Raw genomic sequence first — 23,979 nt, 5'->3', positions numbered from 1 at the left:
GGTGAGAAATAGATAAAATATGATTATATGGATTAAGATAACTTCTTGAACCAAATAATCACACAAATAAATATACCGGTATATAATAATTTAGCGCTATTAAAATGTAAAAATTGTATTTCTCAATGGTAACAAATAATTTACATTTGTACTAATCACGAGATAAAAAGCAGATCAAAGGGTTTACATACTTTGAGAGCTCTAGAGTCTTCTAGAACGTAAAAAATGAAAGGATATAGGCCTACATACCCTTACATGAAACAAAACAACAACAATGGAAGGATTATGGAATGTAAAAAATAAACAAATTATGAAAATGTTCATTAATTTGGACCTCTAAACGTCTAGGGAGTATTGGTTCCATGGAAATACACTCTGGTATAGTGGTATATGCAGTGAAAACAGTGTTTACTATGCGAAAACCTGGATGTGGGTGGGTCATACCTGAAGCAACAAGGGACAGGCACATCTGAGGGCCAGCTTTTGACGTGGTTAAATTATACCGACTTTTTACTTTTGCCATATATGTGCAAATAGACATAATGTGTCATACACCCATAATCATTTCCAACACGTGTTATGCATTTCAGTCACCTGGGGGACATGCACACCTGAGTGCATCTATGGCCTGATATATGCTTCTGATGTGGTTCAACAGCTTTTTTTTATGCCAACATGTAATGCCAATGTTGACGGAATACGTCACATACACACACATATTTACAACACTTGTTTAGCATTTCTGGTAGTACAGTAGGCCTTTGTATTTAGTGCAGCAAGCCAATCCAATAGGATACTGTTGAGTAATGCGATGGATACAACAACGCTACATCCACTATATCCTGCCAGGGGCGGAAGTCTGGAAGTCCGTTCCAAACAGTAATCATTCCAACACGGAGTGTGAAGTGTCAGCATCTCTCCAGTCGCACGCCCATCATTCGTGGTAACCATTCTCTTGTTGTCGTCTGCATTTTCATTTACCAATATTTTGACGCTTTTGACATGCTTGCTCAGGTTAAATATTGCACCATAGATACGAATTTTTAACCAACTGGGTGGACAATAATTTTGCAGAAGAATTGTGCGCCGCGCGTCTTTATTTTTCTTGAGCGCTAATCATCACTTGTGTTTATTCATCTACAACAATTATTTCCTGCCATCGTGGTAGGTCGGCTGTGTAGCCGTCTCTCAAACATAGCAAAGGATTAAGTTACAGCTGGTGGCGGATTATTCTATTGCCTTCCTCTTGTCAAGGTCTAGTCTTCGGCCTTTAGCTTTTCCAATTGAGGTTGCCTGAAATCGAGGTACAGTAACTGAAAAAATGTCAATTTTGTTTCACTAAAACAGCTTGCTATTGTATTTACCTCGCCTAATCTCCTAAAACCTCGCATTGTCGAACCGCTTCTCCATCAGGTAGGGCAGGATACTTTTAGGCTATTTGTCGTGTTACATTCCCTTAGTTGTATTTTGTGTCCTTTTATATGGGTATTTTCTGACCCACCTTTTCCATTAATGTTGATGCTGATAATAATGTGCACAGTGCATCTACAGTATTTGCAAACTACACCTACCACTCTCGGTGATATTCTTACATTCAAATGATCTGAATGCAAGCCAACATTTGTCACCTTCACGTTATTATAGCGTACTATTACACATGTTAACACCCTTGATTAGATGGATACTGTAGTGTCAACTGTAAAGCATTGGGTAGCACCCCCTCCCCTCTGTGGTCATCTCTAGCCCCCCCACTGTTCTTTTTAGAACTGACTGACCCACATTATGGGAGAATTTGGCTGTTGCACATGATTTCCTTACTTCCTTATCCGCAGCCTTAACATTAATTAAATGTTACTGACTAGCTTAATATACATTTCTTTATTGGTCAGTGCCATATTGTGTACCCCTATCAGCTCGTATTGTTGATAGGGGTTTCACAGAAACAGGAAGAGACCATTTGTTTTAAGCTTGACTCTTGACATTGTAGCCTCCTTGAGGATGTTCTTGAAAGAACATGGCTCGAAAAGTTTTGGAACTCATAGGCATACCAGCTACCACGTGCCAATTAGTTTTGACTTGCAATAAGCAAAACTAGCACCACCAGAATTCAAATTAATTCTAACCGCCACTTGCATGTGAGTGTCTCATTTACATTTACGTCATTTAGCAGACGCTCTTATCCAGAGTGACTTACAAATAGGTGCATTCACCTTATAGCCAGTAGTACAACCACTTTACAATGTTTTTTTTTTTTTTAGGGGGGGGTTGGGGTAAGGGGGGGTAGAAGGATTACTTGTCTCAATATGTATTTCATGTGGTAGATGTATTGGAACATTTCTCGGTTGGGGTGTGGCTGCATAGGCTACATCATTAAATGTTGAGGATTAAAACCTCCACATCGATTTGTCAATGTTATTGCTTAGGGTGCATTATGGCTAACAAATAAGATCTCCCTCTTCAGTAATGTCGTTCCGAAGAGGCGTGGTCAGACAGAGCAAGTTCAGGCACGTTTTCGCACAGGCTTGGAAGGCGGAGCACTGCATCGATGATGTCCGAGTGTCCCGCGTCACATGGGACGGGCCCCTCTGCGCTGTGAACCCCAAATTCACCGCAGTCATCATCGAATCAGGCGGAGGAGGGGCCTTCCTCGTTCTGCCACTCAACAAGGTTCGTACTCGCCAATTTACATTTAAGCATCCAACCTCTCTCAGATTGAGGATAAGCATGGGATCAATACCCTAAAAGTGCCATCGTATTCACGATGACCTACTGTTTTCGGGCAATTCCATGGGAATGGAATTATGCTGAGACTCAGATTTTTCACATAAAATATATATACCAAACAAAAACCATTGATTTCAAAGTTTAACAAACCATAGAACTCTATACAAAAGGAATACTTTAAAAAATGTACTCAGAACATTTTACAAAAACACATTCAGAGGAAGAACTGTGCAGATACAAAGTTTAGAATAAAACTGAGGGCGATTTTACCGTAATTCTGTTACAGTTTTTCTAGTAAAAGTTACTTTTTTATTTTTATTTACTGTGTAAATTGTTCAAAGTAGTCATTGTGCATTGAGTTGTATGGTTTGTTCAACTTTGAAATCATGGTTTTTGTTTGGCAGACATTTTAAAGTGAAAAATCAGTCTCAGCATAATTCCGTTACTGTGGAATTGCTCTTACTCCACTGCCATTACTGGATGGGTTGTAGCAATATGTCAGCAACTCTGACCCACTAATTGGTTTCATGTAAAACAGTGGTTGGTGAGAAGTACTGAGATCTACCTCGGATGTTGTGACTTATCTGATGAAGAATTGTCACCAGGCCCACCTTACACCTGCTTCTTTCCCACAGAGTGGCAGGATTGACCAGGCCACTCCCACGGTCTGTGGACACGCAGCCCCGGTGCTGGACGTCCAGTGGTGTCCTCATGACGACAACATCATCGCCAGTGCCTCGGAGGACTGCACCGTAAAGGTGAGTGATGGGAACGTAGCTGCCCTCTAAAAAAGCAGCTTAAGCAGTTCACTGTAGTCTATGATAAAACGTTAAACCCTTGTCCAGATCTTTGCTTTGATTTAGGCGGACTGCTGGATTATAGTCATAAGTGTTCATTAAGGAGACGTAGCAGATGCACTATTATATGATGGCATTATGTTGGCCTTATGATAGATGCACTACTATCCAGAGGGAATATCTGTGTTGAGAATGCTGCAGATACTGTCATATACAGTCATTGGTTAGGTCTATAGAGTAGAAACAAAGGGTCAGTTGTCAAAGTGTTGTCATTGGTTGTGTTGTCTATGATAGGTGTGGGAGATCCCTGATGGAGGGCTGACTGGGCCAATGACAGAGCCCGTAGTGACACTGGAGGGCCACAGCAAACGAGTGGGGATCCTGGCCTGGCACCCGACAGCCTTCAACATCCTCCTAACTGCAGGTAACCTCACCTATCTGCACCTCATTGTCTCACGTCAGATAGTGTGATCATAATGTCGTGGCCGTCTGAGAGAGGACAACGCATGGCAGAGGACAATGTCTGCACCTCAAATAGTGTATGTCTTTGGACTATCCAGCCCGGTAGCGATGCCTCTTGTATCAATGAATGTGTTGGTTAAAAGGCAAGAAAAGGTAGACATGGTAGCTAGTTAGCCACCCATGTGTCGAAAATTGGACCCTATGTGATTGCCAGAGAAAGCTAACATGTAGCAGGAAATGTAAATAGTGAGAGTCGAAGGACCGCTCTAAACGTACTGGAGAGGTGTTACATGACAGACGGTTCAATTCCCAATGCATTATACAAGCCAGGAATTGAGTTTCCTTCTCTTGCAATTAACAGCATGTGATTATTATTTGACCCTGCTGGTCATCTATGAACGTTTGTACATCTTGAAGAACGATCTGGCCTTAATGGCCATGTACTCTTATAATCTCCACCCGGCACAGCCAGAAAAGGACTGGCCACCCCTCAGAGCCTGGTTCCTCTCTAGGTTTCTTCCTAGGTTCCTGCCTTTCTAGGGAGTTTTTCCTAGCCTCTGTGCTTCTACTTCTGCATTGCTGTTTGGGGTTTTAGGCTGGGTTTCTGTATAAGCACTTTGTGACATCTGCTGATGTAAAAAGGGCTTTATAAATACATTTTATTTGAAGTGCTTTGCAAGTTTAAAGGAGAATGAGGTTAAGGTTAACATGAAACTAAAGAGGTTTCAAGAGGTCATGGGAAGGTTTCAAATGTTGAAAGCAATTTGATTTGTCTGTTTGTCTGCGTTACTTAGGATGTTATGTCTATTTGCATGCTTTTCATATACAAATTTGATTGCGTCCATACGACATTTGCGTTTACGTTTTAGTTGTCTGTGAACTCTGTTTTTAAAAGTACAGATAACTACTGCACACATGATTTTACCTCTGCACATTTGTTGTGGTTGACGTCTTGGTAAACTAAGATTGGTAGTGTGCATGTTAACCCTCTACTGTAAACTTTTTGTCTGTGCTTTCCTAGATGTTGTGTATATGTCTGTTTTGACTGTTGCATCTCTTCTTTATTCTCTCTCCCTCTCGCTTTCTCTCTCTCTCTCTCTCTCTCTCTCTCTCTCTCTCTCTCTCTCTCTCTCTCTCTCTCTCTCTCTCTCTCTCTCTCTCTCCTCTCTCTCTCTCTCTCTCTCTCTCTCTCTCTCTCTCTCTCTCCTCTCTCTCTCTCTCTCTCCCTCCTCCTCTCTCTCTCTCTCTCTCTCTCTCTCTCTCTCTCTCTCTCTCTCTCTCTCTCTCTCTCTCTCTCTCTCTCTCTCAGGCTGTGATAACCTGGTGTGTGTGTGGGATGTGGGCACGGGGGAGCTGGTGTACCAGATAGGCGATGCCCACCCCGACCTGATCTACAGCGTGAGCTGGAACCGGGACGGCAGTGCCATCTGCACCGTGTGCAAGGACAAGGCGCTGCGTGTCATCGACCCACGACGGGGCACCGTCCTCAAGGTGAGTCCCGTCTGTCCCATGTAGTATGACACACCCATGCAAATGAATGGAAATAAGTCGTACAGAGATTTAGATAAAATGACGAGATACCTATGTCTCCACCTTAACAATGGGATTCGTTGTCCACAGAGCGGAACGGCGGGCTGTCAAGCTCCCGTCTATTCCTCTCTTTGGATTGATGGATACATTTAGTTATTTTAATACTTTTTTGAATATTTGATTAGGGATGTTGACGTCAACCACCTGTATTCAATGGAGAGAGATGCTATGCTACTAGCCACATGTCATGAATATGCATAGCCATCTCGAGATAATTCTGATATATATATAAAAAAAATTTGCAGTGATGTCACATGTCCTACTTATATCATTACGCTCGTAACAACCTAAGTATTACTAAACTTCTATTAGCTCAAATAAACCTCACGTAGCAAATAAGCTATTACATTTTTTGTTGACCAAATTCGACACTCATTGACCTCCATACAAAAACTCCTGGCTTGTTGAGCGAAAGAAACGAAACAAATTTGTCTGGAGAAGACAGGTTTTTCGCTCAGCTGTCCCTCTCACTTTGCCTTTTCCTCTGGTCTTTAGTACCAATAACAGCAGTACAACTTTACTGTCCTTCAAGGGGAAATTCACCAACACAAAGTGGACTGTAACACATAAACTCTCCACTGCTTAAGAAAATATCCTGCTTATGAAAGAAAATATGATTCAGCCAAATCCCCCAAATAATGTATATTGTATACGTTTGTATGAACTCTACCTTCTGTACATATGACTTTTGACATTGACTCTACCTACCACTTGTTGCTGTGTCTCAGGTGAAAGAGAAGGTCCACGACGGCACCAGGCCCATGAGGGCCGTGTTCCTCTCCGACGGGAAGATCCTGACCACAGGCTTCAGCCGCATGAGTGAAAGGCAGCTAGCCTTGTGGGATACGGTATGTCGGCTGGATGGATACATTTCATATACACTGAGGACACCAAACATTAGGAACACTTTCCTAATATTGAGTTGCACCCCCCCCTTTTGCCCTCAGAAGAGCCTAAATTTGTCGGCGCATGAACTCTACAAGGTGTCAAGCGTTCCACAGGGATGCTGGACTATGTTGACTCCAATGCTTCCCACAGTTGTGTCAAGTTGGCTGGATGTCCTTTGGGTGGTGGACCATTCTTGATACACACAGGAAATTGTTGAGTTTGAAAAACCCAGCAGTGTTGCAGCTCTTGACACAAACCGGTGCGCCTGGCACCTACTGCCATACCCTGTTCAAGGGCACTTAAATATTTTGTCTTGCCCATTCACCCTCTGAATGGCACACATACACAATCCATGTCTCAATTGTCTCAAGGCTTAACAATCCGTCTTTAACCGGTCTCCTCCCCTTCATCTACACTGATTGAAGTGGATTTAACAAGAAACATCGATAAGGGATCATAGCTTTCACCTGGATTCACCTGGCCAGTCTATGTCATGGAAAGAGCAGGTGTTCCTAATGTTTTGTACACTCAGTGTACATGACCTTGTTGAGTCTTATGGGAGTGTATGGTAGAGGAGTGTGTTGTGCTGAGGTGTCATGACAGTACAGTACAGGTCAGCCCTGTTTATTTTCCCTTGACGCAGCACCTAGGGGTTCAATACAACACTTACCAAGTGGTGGGAGCTAAATAAACACTGGAACTGTAAACAGTGGAATCTTCATTGTGCCTTGGAAAGGTAGCTAGATCAACAGGTTCAGCTGCTACGTGTTCAGCCAGGCGCAGCAGTGACGTACATTATCAGCATGAGATTAAATACATTCAAATCCAAGCTCATAGTTTCAGGTTTTATTAGTCGTAAAGGATACACATGGTATACACCGTCCAATGAAATGCTTACGTTTAGGTTCCTTCTCAACAATGCAACAACAATAAGAAATAATAAAATATAAGAATACGAACATAAAGTAAATGGCAGTAGAATAGAATAAACATTTTAGCATCAGTATAATACAGGAAGACACAATTTATAGTCCAGTATTTACACCTTTATCAGGGAAGGGGGGATTGGGGGGAAATGTTAACATTTGTTAGCATTACAGTGGGGGGGAAATGTTAACATTTGGCAGTATTAGCAATAGTAAATACGAGTCTGGTAGCAGCGCGTGCGTGAATGAGTAAGTGATTGCACTCAGACCTCATGCTCCGATACGGTCTGCCTGACGGTAAGGGAGTGAACAGCTCGTGGTTGGGGTGTGTGGGGTCCTTGATGCTGCGTGACTTCCTCAGGCACCGTTTCAGGTAGATGTCCTGGATGGGTGGGAACACGGCCCCAGTGATGTACTGGGCCCTCTTCACCACCCGCTGGAGGGCCTTGCGGTCGTGGACAGAGCAATTCCTGTACCAGGCCGGTCAGGATGCTCTTGATGGTGCAGCGGTAGTATTTGGACCCGGGTGTTGTTGGTCCATGTCAAATCATAGGTGATGTGTACGCAGAGGAACTTAAAAATGCTGACTCTTTCTACTGCAGTCCCGTTGATGTTGTTCGGGGGCTTGTTCTCTCCTCTGCTTCCTGAAGTCAACAATCAACTCCTTTGTTTTGCTGACGTTGAGGGAGAGGTTGTTGTCCTGGCAACACAATGCCAGTTCACTTACCTCCTCCCTATAGGCTGACTCATTGTTGTTGGGATCAGGCCTACAACCGTGGTGTCGTCAGCAAACTTGATGATGGAGTCGGTGTCGTGCAAAGCCACGCAGTCGTGGGTGAACAGGAGGTACAGCAGAGGGCTGGGGACACACCCCTGGGGGGCCCCTGTGTTAAATCACTGTGGAGGAGGTGTTGTTGCCAATCCTCACAGCCTGTGGTCTTCCCGTCAGGGCTCTGCATTTGGTGACGAGCTTGTAGGGAACAATTAGTATTGAATACTGAACTGTAGTCAATGAACAGCATTCTCTCATGCAGATGTTCTAATTATGGTATGTGTGTTGCAGAGTGATATGTCTGAGCCAATGGCAGTGCAGGAGATGGACACCAGTAACGGTGTTCTCCTTCCCTACTACGACCCTGACACTAACATGGTCTACCTGTGTGGAAAGGTACAGTACATCCATTTCCTTCAACACTTTCAACAATTTCTGCTGGCGGCATATGATCGGATTAGAAGATCTCCCCCCTCCGGATGTTTGGTTCAGTCCCATTTATCTGTTGATCACTCTCAGGGGGACTGCACCATCCGGTACTTTGAGGTGACGGACGAATCGCCTTACGTCCATTTCCTCAGCCTGTACAGCAGCAAAGAGCCCCAGCGAGGAGCAGGCTTTCTCAGCAAGAGGGGTGTGGACGTCAACAAGTGTGAGATAGCCAGGTGAACAGGTTTTTCAGCGTGTCTTCATGGTTGTTAGTTGAATTCTTCTTCTGTGTATTTATACCCTTTGTTCTGTTTTTCACCCCTCCTCTCCCCCTTTCATGCCCTCCCACTGTAATTCATTTCTATCTTTCTTTCTTTCACTCTCTTTCATTCTCTTTCATTCATTCACTTTTTCATTCACTCTCTCTGTCTCCTCTCTCTCGCATATTGCAGGTTCTACAAATTGCATGAGAGGAAAGTAGAGCCCATTTCTATGACAGTACCACGGAAGGTAAACCATGCATTTCGAAACAAAGACATTTGAAGTCTAAGGACTAAGGCCATATTCCAATAGCCACACTAGCATCCCACATAGAATCCATGCCCAAAACATGACATTCTACTAAGTGGCATGTTAATGTGGATATTGGAACAGGGAGTTTTATTTAAACCACCCTCTCCCCCTCCCCTCTCTCTTGCCTCCTCAGTCAGACCTGTTCCAGGGGGACCTGTACCCGGACACGGCCGGTGTGGAGCCCTCCCTCCTGGCCGAGGACTGGATCGCTGGGCAGGACGCGCCGCCCCTGCTTGTCTCTCTGAGCGGGGGCTACGCTGGCGCCCCCTCCAAGCACAGGGACAACCTCAGGAACAAGCCCAAGCTGCTGTCACAGGGCTCCGGGAAGGATTCTTCCCCAGTCCCCCAGCAGGCCGCCTCGCCCACGGCAACCACCACCACCGCCGTCACCAGGGAAATGGAGAGCGAGGGGGTGGGGGTGGTGCAGCAGAGGGTTACTCAAGGAGAAGGAGCATCCGATAGGGTGAAAAGAGAGGTGAGAATGGAGTTTGGGTATGGCAGTAAGCATAGCAGGGCTGTATTCACTAGTGCACACTGTAGCAAAACGTTTTATAACGAGAGTTTCTTATTGCTCAAGTTCAGGTTGTCTCCCTTAGAGAAATAGGTATGAGTATGGACATAGAAGTGCCAGAAAAGTGACGATTTAGGATGTCATCATGTATGTGACTGCATTCTCCCTCTTCACCTCCCTCTCGCCCCTTCCTTCATCCATCCATCCCTCCATCCCTCTCCTCCGCTCCAGGAGGAGGTGCTGAGCGAGGTGCTAGCGGAGGTGAAGGCCCTGCGTTCAGTGGTCTTGGCCCAGGGCCAGAGGATCGAGCTGCTGGAGAGGCAGCTGGTCCGCATTGAGGACGGGGACGTCTGATTGGCCGAGGGGCGTCACCACTACACCCAAAGGGCATTCTTACTAAGACTCCATAGACCATAGCCTTACTAGAATCAACAGCAGTACCTTAAGCTGTTTGGGAGTGGGATGATGTAGTGAAGTATAGCTCAGTGACTAACTGTGTGAATCACAGAGGGGTCGAGAATAAGGTGAATTATTATAGTGAAGGTGTACAGAGACCAATTTGGATTCTGTGGGTGAATCTAAATGGTGTTTTCTTGTTACCACGCGTCCTCTCTCCTCGCCTTCTCAAAACGCATTTGTAGAGAAAGTCAGAGGTTCCTCCCCTCGGACCTTCTCTTCCAATGGGTTTTTGAGAAGGAAGCGAGGAGAGAGCATGCGAGGAGTCACGGAAATACAATTGAGATGCACCCGACAACTCTTTAGATGCTGCTTCAGTTAGATAGCAGGTGATACAGGATGAATGGAGATCATCTGCATAGGACTTCCATACTGCAGTAAGATATGTCTCCGGGTTTTATAAAGGTGCATCGATGGTGACACTATTTGAAGGTGTATCACTACAAAACTTAAGACATGCAGAATCAATTGTAGCCTACTCACGAATCCTTATGCCAGTATGACATCTGGCACAAAGGTCTATTATGTTAATTTGGCACATTTACAAAATGGCACATCTTTAGATTGCCAGATCATTTACAGTTGCTGTGTTCATTGAAGCACTCACATTGTGAATCCATTAGGGATTGTTTCAGCAGGTAGTTACAGCTGCTAATCATGATGTCATATCCATTTTATTATTAATACTTATACATTTGTACATGTATGGCTTTATACATTGGCTTTATTCATTACCATCATAGGAATCTATTACCCTACAATCAGACCATTGGTATTATCAATATAATTGTATATGCTAATATCGCTATACTGTTTACAAAACTGCGCTGGTTCATTGCGATTGGATAAGTTGTATTGAATTGTGCTGTATTGCGCCTATATTGACATATAAAGAAAAACAGGTCGGTCAATTTCCAAAAAGCGCTTTTTCTTACAAATTATGTGAAGGACGTGAGTTGAAGGAGGTAGTTTAAAAACATTCCCATGTATGTTAATCTCTTTTTGGGTGATTTTTGTAAGTATTTTTTTTTTTTTACCTTAGAGAAGGTAACACTTAATTTGTGCTCTCCAACTTAAAAGTTGTCTTAGGTGAACACAGCAACATGCAGTATCATTTGTCACAAAGGGTTATAAACTCCAATGACAGCTTATAACAGGGTTCAAGTTAAGTGTTACCTCAGAGAATGTTTTCCAAGCAGAACAAACATAATATGATACCATTAAAAACATAGCAGTTCTATGAGTGTCACGAGGCATAGAACTTAAAACGTTACAATGATTTTTTTTTTTTTTTTTTTTTTAACTGTGTGAATTATGTAATCTAAGTCTGTAGAACCTAATAGACTAATGTAGCAGCAGCTGTTGTGTTTCTATTTGAAGATGGGAAAGAAAGGGCATACGATGCTCGACTGTTGGACGGAACTGAAAAATAATAGTTCACTGTGTTACATTTAGATTTATCAGCAGTTTATACCTCATCCCTTTGCAGCCTCGGGTACAGTTCACATATAGCCTGGTCCCAGATCTGTTTTAGGCTGTATTGTCGACAATGACTACAGGAGTTGGCGAGACAGCACAAACAGTTCTGGGACCAGGTTAGTTCACATCGGGCTCATCACGTGATTATTTTATTTACTTGATTAATATTTCTGTATGCACTGTCATACTACACATCATGTTATGTGTGTGGTTGTGAACCAATAGGTGATGAAAATGACTCCACTGTGAGAATCTTCCAATAAACACTCCTTCCTCTTTTGCATTGTGGAACAGTCACTTAGTAAGCCTCACGGGCCACATTTCAGGAAGTCATAGCTGTCATTGAAATGACTGAGTAAGCCAGTGTATTGACTCACACCAAAAATAGGAAAGTGAACAAACAGAATATATTCTACCAGTAGTACAATTATTTAGTTTCATAGCAAACACACGAGTGGTTATTATCTTGTGTTATCATACACTGTGTAACCCAGTGGTTATCATCTTGTGTTATCATACACTGTGTAACCCAGTGGTTATCATCTTGTGTTATCATACACTGTGTAACCCAGTGGTTATCTTGTTATCATACACTGTAACCCAGTGGTTATCTTGTTATCATACACTGTAACCCAGTGGTTATCATCTTGTGTTATCATACACTGTGTAACCCAGTGGTTATCATCTTGTGTTATCATACAGGGTAAGCATGCTCCTGAAGCTTATCTGATTGGTTCCTCAACTCTGAGAAAAGAGAATACTCTGAGAAAAGGGCTTTGGATAGAATAACTCAATTAAATTGTGCATTAGAAATGGACAATCAAGTTCAGTCCTCCCACAACATAAAAGCTAAAATTACATACATTAAAATCAATTAATAGGTAGTCCTCTTAGTAGGTTTGAAGCATATAGATTAATACTGTATCTATCTTTATGGTTCCCCAGTAGTTTCTGGTGTTGTGTTTGTACTAGCCAGTGGGTCACATAACAGGATGTGGTCCAAGGCTGAAAGTGCATCAGCTCGGAGTCTCTTTTGAACCTGCCCGTGTTCCACCACTCACTTCCTGCCTCTGGGCTCTGCAGTGTCTGTCAGCCTAGTGGTTCTGCACTGCTTCAACTCTTACCATACAGTGCATTCGGAAAGTATTCAGACCCCTTCACCTTTTCCACATCTTGTTACGTTACAGCCTTTTTCTAAACTTTATTAAATTGGTTTTTTCCCTCATCAATCTACACACAATACCACATAATGACAAAGCAAAAACTGTTTTTTAGAAATGTTTGCTAATTTATAAAAAATCAAAAATGTAAATATCACATTTACATAAGTATTCAGACCCTTTACTCAGTACTTTGTTGAGGCACCTTTGGCAGCGATTACAGCCTTGCGTCTTCTTGGGTATGACACTACAAGCTTGGCACACCTGTATTTGGGGATTTGCTCCCATTCTTCTCTGCAGATCCTCTCAAGCTCTGTCAGGTTGGATGGGGAGCGTCGCTGCACAGCTATTTTCAGGTCTCTCCAGAGATGTTTGATCAGGTTCAAGTCCGGGCTCTGGCTCGGCCACTCAAGGACATTCAGAGACTTGTCCCGAAGCCACTCCTGCGTTGTCTTGGCTGAATGCTTAGGGTCGTTGTCCTGTTGGAAGGTGAACCTTCGCCCCAGTCTGAGGTCCTGAGTGCTCTGGAGCAGGTTTTCATCAACTATCTCTGTACTTTGCTCCGTTCATCCTTCCCTCGATCCTGACTAGTCTCTCAGTCTCTGCTGCTGAAAAACATCCCCACAGCATGATGCTGCCACCACCATGCTTCACCGTAGGGATGGTATTGGCCAGGTGACAAGCGGTGACTAGTCTCCTCCAGACGTGACATTTGGCTTTCAGGCCAAAGAGTTCAATCTTGGGCTTCATCAGACCAGATAATCTTGTTTCTCATGATCTGAGAGTCCTTTAGGTGCCTTTTGGCAAACTACAAGCGGCCTGTCATGTGCCTTTTACTGAGGAGTGGCTTCCATCTGGCCACTCTACCATAAATGCCTGATTGGTGGAGTGCTGCAGAGATGTTTGTCCTTCTGGAAGGTTCTCCCATCTCCACAGAGGAACTCACCTCCCTGACCAAGGCCCTTCTCCCCCGATTGCTCAGTTTGGCCGGGTGGCCAGCTCTAGGAAGAGTCTTGGTGGTTCCAAACTTCTTCCATTTAAGAATGATGTTCTTGGGGACCTTCAATGCTGCTGACCTTCCCCAGATCCGTGACTCGACACAATCCTGTCTTGGAGCTCTACGGACAATTCCTTCGACCTCATGGCTTGGTTTTTGCTCTGACATGCACTGTCAACTGTAGGACCTTATATAGACAGGTGTGTGCCTTTCCAAATCATGTCCAAACAATTGAATTTACCACAGGTGGACTCCAATCAAGTTGTAGAAACATCTGAAGGATGATCAATGGAAACAGGATGCACCTGAGCTCAATTTCGAGTCTCATAGCAAAGGGTCTGAATAGTTATGTAAATAAGGTATATATTTTTAATTTCTTACCAGTTTTCGCTTTGTCATTATGGGGTATTGTGTGTAGATTGATGAGGAACGAGTTTGGGAAACCCTGATATAACTGATATCACTTGCTCTTTAGAGTGCGAGCTGCTTTTATAAGAGTTGGTGTTCATTAGCAGAATCACTAGGTCCAGTTTGGTTCAGCCACTCTGTGTTCATTGGACTGTATGTATCTGTGAACCTTGAACTTTGCAGGTACAGTATGTTGATGGGTGGGTTCCTTTAGTGACATCAACCCTCCATGGTTGTACAAATCAATTCCATAGAACATTTTCTTGTGTCTATTTTCAAAGGATGAAGCTAAGAGCATTAACAACTTCATAGTTAAAAACACTATAACAATGGAAGAAAATGAAATGTATTCCACAAGAACCTATATCACTCCCTAAAAACAAAATCCTATGGAACAATCCATTTTCAGAATGCACAGATAAATTGGTCCAGATGGACAATTAGGTGAAGGATCTTTTAAATTAACAAAAAGAGTTCTACAAGCAGTTGTTATGACAACAACAAAAGTGTTTTGTCCAAATACTGGTGGAGTCAACTAATAAAACAATGGACGACCTGACCAGAGAGGTCCAAGACCTGAAGAACAGTTTGCAGTTCTCCCAGGGTCAGCTCGATGAGTTTAAACAGGAGAACGGCAAGATGACAGCAATCTCTAAGTCATTGAGAGAGGACGTCAGTTCTGTGTGTGATTCCCTGATCATAATGACGGATAAATCAGATTATCTCGAGGTACAATCAAGGCGGAACAACATGGTTGTGGATGGGGACAAAGTGAGGGAAATTATCTTGGAGAAATTGAAGATAGACCAGAGGAAGATTGAGGTGGAGCACGCCCACAGAACTGGAAAACCCACCACCGGCCCAGGTGACAGGCCCAGGCCGATAGTGGTCAAGTTCCTGAGGTTCAAGGACAAGGTAGCTGTTCTGGAAAGAGCCAAAAACTTGAGAGGAACGTATATCTTTCTCAACGAGGACTATCCTGAAGCTGTGTGCCAGAAGAGGAAAGAACTTATCCCAGCCATGAAAGCTGCCAGAGCGCGAGGGGACATTGCTTACATCCGCTTTGACAGGCTCATTGTCCACCCTCCCTCCCAGAAGCCTGGAAGGGATGAGAGAGCCAAGCCTATGGGTTTGTAGCTTCAACCCCGCAGCACACACCACACTTACACACACCAATTGATTAATGGACTGCTGAATGTATATTATTTTCTTGATTTATTTGCTATTTTCCATATTATGTCTATCTCTGATAAGATACCCAGGAAAGGGCTGAAAATAGCCCATATTAATATATGTAGCCTTATAAATAATGTTCATGAAATCAATAACTTGCTAACATCAGATAACATGAATATATTAGCCATTTCTGAGACTCACGTAGATAATTCATTCGATGATCCAGCAGTAGCAATACAAGGATATAACATCTATAGAAGAGAGAGAAATGCTTGTGGGGGAGGTGTTGCTGTATATACAGTATTCAGAGCCATATCCCTGTAATGCTTAGAGAAGATCTTATGTCAAGTGTTATTGAAGTGTTGTGGTTGCAGGTTCACTTGGCACATCTAATGCCTTTTCTGTCGGGGTGTTGCTATAGGCCACGAAGTGCTAATAGTCTGTATCTAAATAATATGTGTGAAATGCTTGATAGTGTATGTGAGGTCAACAGAGAGGTCTACTTTCTTGAAGACCTGAATATTGACTGGTTTTCATCAAGCTGTCCGCTCAAGAGGAAGTTTGTAATCTGGTTCAGGTTATTAATCAACCTACCAGGGTGTTTACAAACACTACAGGAATAAGATCATCCACATGTATTGATCACATTTTTACTAATACTGTAGAACTTTCTTCCATTGGATGCAGTGATCACAATATAGTGGCTACATCCAGGAAAGCCACAATTCCAAAAGCTGGGCCTAAAATTGTGTATAAGAGATCATACTAAATATTTAGCTGTGACTCTTATGTGGATGATGTTAAAAATATTTGTTGGTCTGATGTGATTAATAAGGAGCATCCAGATGCTGCACTTGATTAATTTATGAAATTGCTTCTTCCAATTATTGATAAACATGCACCTGTTAAGAAACTGACTGTTAGAACTGTTAAGGCTCCATGGATTGATGAGGAATCAAAAAACTGTATGGTTGAAAGAGATGTGGCAAAATGAGTGGCTAATATGTCTGGCTGCACATCTGATTTTAGAGCAGTTTAACGTGTAAAGGAGCCAAACCACATGTAGCTACCCTGCACATCAGCTGTCAAACCGTCAATCTGCACTACTGCTAAAGTACACAGAACACTACAGCTTCCTCTTTCTATGTTTATTTGGGTGCACACTTTACTTGCTTATCACCCCTTGCAATATTTCCACTCCACCCTGCTTGAGTTAGTGGGTTGGTTTATCTATCAATTGTCAAGTAATCTCTGCTCTTCTCTCTCTCTCTCGCTCTCTCTCTCTCTCTTGCTCTCTCGCTCTCTCTCTCTCTCTCTCTCTCTCTCTCTCTCTCTCTCTCTCTCTCTCTCTCGCTCTCTCTCTCTCTCTTGCTCTCTCGCTCTCTTTCTCTCTCTCTCTCTCCACCCACATTATATCCCCCTTCCGCTATGTTTCTTACATGCCTATCTTTAAGTTTCTGCATCCCCATCTCTTGTTTAAAAAAGTGCCACCACTGACTCCTGCCTCGTTGGGTCTATCTCTTTCGAAACCATCATTCAGACTGTTCATTTTATAGCAACACATTGGTGAGTTTAATTTTTTTTTATCAATCATAATTCATAAAATCTCCCCTACGTTTAGCATTTTATGGTGTGGATCTGTTTGAACATTTTCTTCCATCTTTCTGACATTTCTCTCATTTTCCTATGTGTGACCATCTTGTCACGGCTCTTTCCACTCTCTGCATGTCCATCCTTCAGCTTCACATCTCCTCCTCCTCACTTTTCTCCCACGACTGTTTCTCTCCTCTCCTGTGTTTTTATCGAGTCCTTTTATGACTTTTACGTATTTTTCCCCCTTTCTTTTTAAAATATTTTTTGTGTGTGTGTGACCCTGGTGTATTTAGTTTCAGAACTGTAAGAAGAATCTTAATGTATGTAGTTCAGTCCTTGAGCTTTCATTGTCTATTGAGGTTCTGTATTATGTCATGTTTTATGTTTTGTGTTGAGCCCAGGAAGAATAGCTGCTGCTTCAGCATCTGAATAAAATGCCAATATCAATCTACAAAATGAAAGAATTGCATTGGGGGTAAAGTGTGTGATTAATGGTTTCATATCAAGGGGGCCTTTGATTAAAACATTTACGTTATCTGTGCTAATGCTGCGTAAGTAATATGCATTTAAACAGAGTATGTAAACAGCCCATCCCTGTGAGATCCTTATTAATCATCAGTGCTCCGCGCCAATACGGCTGCCTTTACACAGGCAGCCTGATTCTAATATTTTCCCCACTAATTGGTCTTTTGACCAATCACATCAGCTCTGAAAAAGATCTGATGTGGAAGGATCTACTGTGGTTGGTCAAAAGACCAGTTAGTGGGAAAAATATCAGAATTGGGCTGCCTGTGTATACGCAGCCTACTGTACCCTGCCTGTGTTCAGATATGCCTTCGACTTATTGGCTGGTTTGTCATATGCATAAATGTAAAGGCATTGTAGGATGTAGAAAGAGAGAGAAAAGATTGCCTAACATATTTTGCATAATCAAGTTGGTAATCTAGTTGGCGTTAGCTATGCCTTGTTGATAACTTTCATCTGATGAGCAACAACTCCACATACATGAATCCCATTGCATTCCTGTATGAACTAGAAATATAAATTAGTCTTTATGCATTAGATTCAATTAGTTCTCAATGTGTCAGCTATCCACACAGGTCAGGGGAAACCACAGGTGCACTTATTGCATTTTAAAATGCATTTGTCGACTCTGACAGGCATCCATATTTATCTATAATGCAGTTTCCAATTGACTGTGATAATTATTCAACTGGAAGTGAGCAAGACCGAGTGAGAGAAAGTGTCTGCTGGCTTCCTTTTTAGTGAGTCACACAGGCAGAATCAGGGGGAGAATCTCAATTGCACACTCCCTGCGTCCTCTCTCCTCTCTCCACTCTCCTCGCCTCCATCTCAAAACCCATTGGATGAGAAAGCCAGAAGTCCCTCCCCTCTGACCTTCTCCTCCAATGGGTTTTGAGAAGGAGGCGAGGAGACGTGAGAGAGGACACAAAGAGTATGCAATTGAGATTCTCCCATGGCCTCCGCCTCACAGACACTTCCTGTGTTTTTGAGGTGTGAGGTGCTGTGTGAGGTGATGCATCTACAGGGACAGTACAGCACAATGCAACAATGGCATGGCACATCAATCACCATGACACCACACCTGTCAGAACCAGTCAGTGTGACACTTTCTGATTATACACCTTGGTCGACCCGTTACACATTTATTTTATTATTATTCATGGCCAGGTTTAAGTCTACATTTAAATCCAGCCTTTATCCTGTGAAATATTTCACCACCTTTCTGGCACAAAGATTTATAATTCAGGTTTAATTATCTGTATATATACAGTGGGGGAAAAAAGTATTTAGTCAGCCATCAATTGTGCAAGTTCTCCCACTTAAAAAGATGAGAGAGGCCTGTAATTTTCATCATAGGTACACGTCTAGCCACTGCCGCTCCTCATCTCATCTCATCATTCCATTTGTTTTGTCTTGTTTATTACACACACCTGGTTCATATCCCCTCATCAGTACCTGTATAAGTGTTCCCTCTGCCCCCTTGTCTTTGTGTGTGATTGTATATTGTGAGGAGAGTGAAGCTCGGTTGAGCTCCTTGTATTTTGTATTGCCGGGTTATTTTCCCCGTGTGCCTTGTTGGTTCCAGTGCGCATGTTTTGTGCACTGGACTGTTTTGATGCATTACTGCGTAACTCTGTATTCCGGAATAAATCCTGTTATTCTGTGATTTACCCTCCTGCGCCTGACTCCTTCAAATCACCCATCACAATAAGGCTGTAATGTAACAAAATGTGGAAAAAGTCAAGGGGTCTGAATACTTTCCGAACGTACTCTACCTCCTGACAAGCAACATAGTTCACCTCCCAATTACAATATCCATGCAGCAATTTTTTTTATATACAGTGGGGGAAAAAAGTATTTAGTCAGGCACCAATTGTGCAAGTTCTCCCACTTAAAAAGATGAGAGAGGCCTGTAATTTTCATCATAGGTACACGTCAACTATGACAGACAAATCCAAAAAAAAAAATCCAGAAAATCACATTGTAGGATTTTTTATGAATTTATTTGCAAATTATGGTGGAAAAAAAGTATTTGGTCACCTACAAACAAGCAAGATTTCTGGCTCTCACAGACCTGTAACTTCTTCTTTAAGAGGCTCCTCTGTCCTCCACTCGTTACCTGTATTAATGGCACCTGTTTGAACTTGTTATCAGTATAAAAGACACCTGTCCACAACCTCAAACAGTCACACTCCAAACTCCACTATGGCCAAGACCAAAGAGCTGTCAAAGGACACCAGAAACAAAATTGTAGACCTGCACCAGGCTGGGAAGACTGAATCTGCAATAGGTAAGCAGCTTGGTTTGAAGAAATCAACTGTGGGAGCAATTATTAGGAAATGGAAGACATACAAGACCACTGATAATCTCCCTCGATCTGGGGCTCCACGCAAGATCTCACCCCGTGGGGTCAAAATGATCACAAGAACGGTGAGCAAAAATCCCAGAACCACACGGGGGGACCTAGTGAATGACCTGCAGAGAGCTGGGACCAAAGTAACAAAGCCTACCATCAGTAACACACTACGCCGCCAGGGACTCAAATCCTGCAGTGCCAGACGTGTCCCCCTGCTTAAGCCAGTACATGTCCAGGCCCGTCTGAAGTTTGCTAGAGTGCATTTGGATGATCCAGAAGAGGATTGGGAGAATGTCATATGGTCAGATGAAACCAAAATATAACTTTTTGGTAAAAACTCAACTCGTCGTGTTTGGAGGACAAAGAATGCTGAGTTGCATCCAAAGAACCCCATACCTACTGTGAAGCATGGGGGTGGAAACATCATGCTTTGGGGCTGTTTTTCTGCAAAGGGACAGGACGACTGATCCGTGTAAAGGAAAGAATGAATGGGGCCATGTATCGTGAGATTTTGAGTGAAAACCTCCTTCCATCAGCAAGGGCATTGAAGATGAAACGTGGCTGGGTCTTTCAGCATGACAATGATCCCAAACACACCGCCCGGGCAACGAAGGAGTGGCTTCGTAAGAAGCATTTCAAGGTCCTGGAGTGGCCTAGCCAGTCTCCAGATCTCAACCCCATAGAAATTATTTGGAGGGAGTTGAAAGTCTGTGTTGCCCAGCGACAGCCCCAAAACATCACTGCTCTAGAGGAGATCTGCATGGAGGAATGGGCCAAAATACCAGCAACAGTGTGTGAAAACCTTGTGAAGACTTACAGAAAACGTTTGACCTGTGTCATTGCCAACAAAGGGTATATAACAAAGTATTGAGAAACTTTTGTTATTGACCAAATACTTATTTTCCACCATAATTTGCAAATAAATTCATTAAAAATCCTACAATGTGATTTTCTGGATTTTATTTTCTAATTTTGTCTTTCACAGTTGACGTGTACCTATGATGAAAATTACAGGCCTCTCTCATCTTTTTAAGTGAGAGAACTTGCACAATTGGTGGCTGACTAAATACTTTTTCCCCCACTGTATGTAAATAAGGTATATATTTTTGTTTTTGCAAAATTTTCTAAAAACCTGTTTTTGCTTTGTCATTATGGGGTATTGTGTGTAGATTGATGAAGAATAAGGCTGTAACGTAACAAAATTGGGAAAAAGTCAAGGGGTCTGAATACTTTCCGAATGCACTGTATAATGAACACTACTCAATTATACAGCTACATTTTTTGGCAGTAGGAAGCTAATGTTACTATATTTTCTTTACAGATCCAGTCATTAATAAATCTATGTATGGATCACCTCCAATTGAAAGGAAATATCATTGTGAAGTAAACTGGATCTCCACCTCAGCAGTTTGGCCTTGGATTGAGCAGACTGAGTAGAGATTTCTTCAACTTTTCTGAGAACTATTTGAAGAGGTACGTTGCGACATCAAATCTATCTGACCCTGTTAACCCCAATAATAATGGATTTATGGTTTTGTAACTCTGAGAGGATTTATTTTGTTCTAATAAGAGGCCAAGCATGACTGGACTTGAACAGCTTTAGAATACGAGACTTGTATTTTGGGACTGTCACAGTTGGGGTCAAATTCATTTCAATTCAATTCAAATGTAATTGTTATAGTGCAGATCAGGCCAACCAAACACTTCAGGATTGGAATCAGAGATAGTGTATACGCCCTTAGATCCAACCCAATGTCCCTGTCAAATGTCAGTTTAAACAGTCTTTCCAATGTTACTCTCCCCTTCTAGGCATGGCTACTGACAATCTAGTAATCAAAGACGAAACCACATCCTCCCATGTCGTCTTGACTGTCTTCTTCATCCTGGTCTCCCTCGTTGCCCTCCTGGTCATCCTGTACATGTGGCTGAACCACCAGACTAATGGCCAGTACACAGTCCACCAACTGGTCCTTGGGGAGGGTGGGGCCAGGGACCGGGTGAGGGGCGGCGTCCAAGTCCTGGAGGTGTGGCTCGGGTGTCGCCTTTGGCCTCTCAGTGAGGATGAGGAGGCTATAGGAGAGGAGGAAGAGAGAGACGAAGAGGAGGATGTGGAGAAAGGGAGCGAGGGAGGGGAAATGAAGGGGAAGGAGGAGGGGGGGAATGAGAGGGAGGGCAGAGGGGATGACTCGTCGGATGACTACTCCAGTATGGAGGACTCTGGCCTGAGGGAGAGAGTGAAGCTCATGGACGTGAAGGAGGAGAGGAGAGAGAGTGAGGGGAAGAGAGAGGAGAATATGGAGGGAAAAGGGGATGAGGGAGCAGTTGGAGGAGAAGAAAGTGGACGAGGAGGTTTGCTGATAGACCTGCATCAGTACTCTGGTAGTGCTGTCTGGTCTGAAGATTATGAGGGAGGCAAAGACAACAATGATGTGACTGCATTGTGAGTAAAGGATCAGAAAGGGCTAAGAGTTCCATAATACATTTTTGTACAGTAATAGTGCTTGACAGAACATGGGCTACTTATCATCATCATCATTGTCATAATTGTCATAATTGTAAACCTTACAAACCAGTGTTACAACAATCAAGGCAGAGAGCAACAGAGAGTGTAAATCAATCCAATTATCAAAGTGACTGATGAGCAACAATTGCAGCTTGAATACATGAAGCTATATGAATGTATTTTAGATATAAAAAGCATTTTTAAATGGTTTCATGGTTTCAAGGGTTTCGAAGTTTTGGGGTCTGCACTGTTGCTATGGGATTATTTGTATTGTAAATATTTGTGTTCTGTATATTTTATTAATTGAATAGCTATTTAGGTAGGCCTAGGGCTTGACATTGTGCTATACTGTTTCATGTCTTTTGTGCATTATGTTTATTTCCAGAGAAATCCATATGGTGAACTGGAGCCTCTGCCACGGTCAGAGAGCCATAGGCCAACCATTTCATTGGTTGATACACTTTTATATTTGTTATTATCTAATCCAACTTAAAGGCCCAGTGCAGTCAAAATTATGTTTTTCCTGTGTTTTGTATCATGTTGTACAACAACTGATGAAACAAACACTGTAAAAGTGTGAAAAGATTTGATCAGTGTTATTCCTGATAGTTGCTGGTTGAAAATACAATCTACACAGGGCCTTTAATTTTGATGAGAGACTCTGTTACAGAGGAGTGTAAATGCTTTTTTTTTAGGCTGGATCATGTTGTTGAATTGTATTGTTGTATGTTTTAATTCTGTAATGTATTGATTGTTGCTGTCTTCTTGGCCAGGTCTCCTTTGAAAAAGAGACTCTGGGTCTCAATAGGCTTTTCCTGGTTAAATAAAGGTTAAATAAAATAAAAAAATCAGCAGGTTTGCATGGGCGGGAGTTTCGGCTTGCCTGGTGACATCACCAGGCATTAAATTGCTTAATAGACCAATAACAAAGAGAGTTCCGAACCTCTCTGCCAATAACAGATATGTTCAGCTTCCCCCTACCCACTCAGACCACTCCCTGACAGTCCTAGCAAAATTCTTGCTTGAGAAATATTTTTAGCAATTTAGCAATTTAGTCAACTTTAATGGAAAACTATTACAGTAAGGTTCTTAATTGTTACCCAGAAGTGATTTGATATTGATATAAAAACGGCTGCATTAGGCCTTTAAGTGTTTGCACTGATGTGCTTGAATTGATAGTTATATTGTTGAAATATAGCTATTCAAAATCTAAATAAAAAATATTTTCAAAATGACTATTACTTAAGTGTGTTTTTGTAAAAGAAATATATATAAGTATTATAAAAAGTGTAGGCTGTAGTACTTATACGTTTTTAAGGCATAAATATAATTTTTGTGAAAGGTATATATACCCTGTTAGTTCATAGGATGTACTAGCTTTATAATCCTTTTTGCTAACGTACTTGTAGCCAATGGGGATGTAGCTCAGTGGTAGAGCGCATGCTTCGCATGTATGAGGCCCCGGGTTCAATCCCCGGCATCTCCATGATTTTGTACCTATTGTCTACCCAATAAATTAATTACGACACATACTGATAATTCGGAGTTAAACTAATAGTACCACCTAAAAACACATATATTCATGTCATTTATTTATGTTTTATTATAGGGCTATGACAATGGATGCTGCTTGTAAAATATGCTTCCTTGTCTG

General features: G+C 42.4%; 1 protein-coding gene, 1 long non-coding RNA gene and 1 other non-coding gene across 4 annotated transcripts; all 3 read left to right on the top strand.

The window, feature by feature from the left end:
* The first annotated feature begins 865 nt into the window (after positions 1-865).
* Positions 866-11,888, top strand: LOC121571151 (coronin-1B-like). 2 transcript variants are annotated; one of them, XM_041882473.2, is made up of 11 exons: positions 866-943; positions 2,462-2,667; positions 3,360-3,482; positions 3,816-3,945; positions 5,293-5,474; positions 6,302-6,421; positions 8,451-8,555; positions 8,679-8,824; positions 9,041-9,098; positions 9,295-9,636; positions 9,904-11,888. In XM_041882473.2, the coding sequence occupies exons 2-11, from the start codon at positions 2,464-2,466 to the stop codon at positions 10,024-10,026; spliced, it is 1,533 nt and encodes a 510-aa protein (XP_041738407.1). In that variant the 5' UTR covers positions 866-943; positions 2,462-2,463; the 3' UTR covers positions 10,027-11,888. The 2 variants fall into 2 exon arrangements, with proteins under 2 accessions (XP_041738407.1, XP_041738408.1); XM_041882474.2 differs by having other exon boundaries at positions 888-1,304.
* A 4,867-nt stretch (positions 11,889-16,755) lies between these two features.
* LOC121572706 lies at positions 16,756-21,931 on the top strand. The gene is made up of 3 exons (XR_006001896.2): positions 16,756-16,914; positions 21,144-21,295; positions 21,632-21,931. It is a non-coding gene; the product is annotated as an uncharacterized LOC121572706 (long non-coding RNA).
* Positions 21,932-23,739: 1,808 nt separating this feature from the next.
* trnaa-cgc lies at positions 23,740-23,811 on the top strand. The gene has a single exon. It is a non-coding gene; the product is annotated as a tRNA-Ala (tRNA).
* Positions 23,812-23,979: the final 168 nt, after the last annotated feature.

This window comes from Coregonus clupeaformis, chromosome 8, assembly GCF_020615455.1.
Source record: "Coregonus clupeaformis isolate EN_2021a chromosome 8, ASM2061545v1, whole genome shotgun sequence".
NCBI classification, from domain to species: domain Eukaryota; kingdom Metazoa; phylum Chordata; class Actinopteri; order Salmoniformes; family Salmonidae; genus Coregonus; species Coregonus clupeaformis.
The sequence above is the reverse complement of the archived record's forward strand: the minus strand, read 5'-3'. Positions and strand labels throughout refer to the sequence as shown.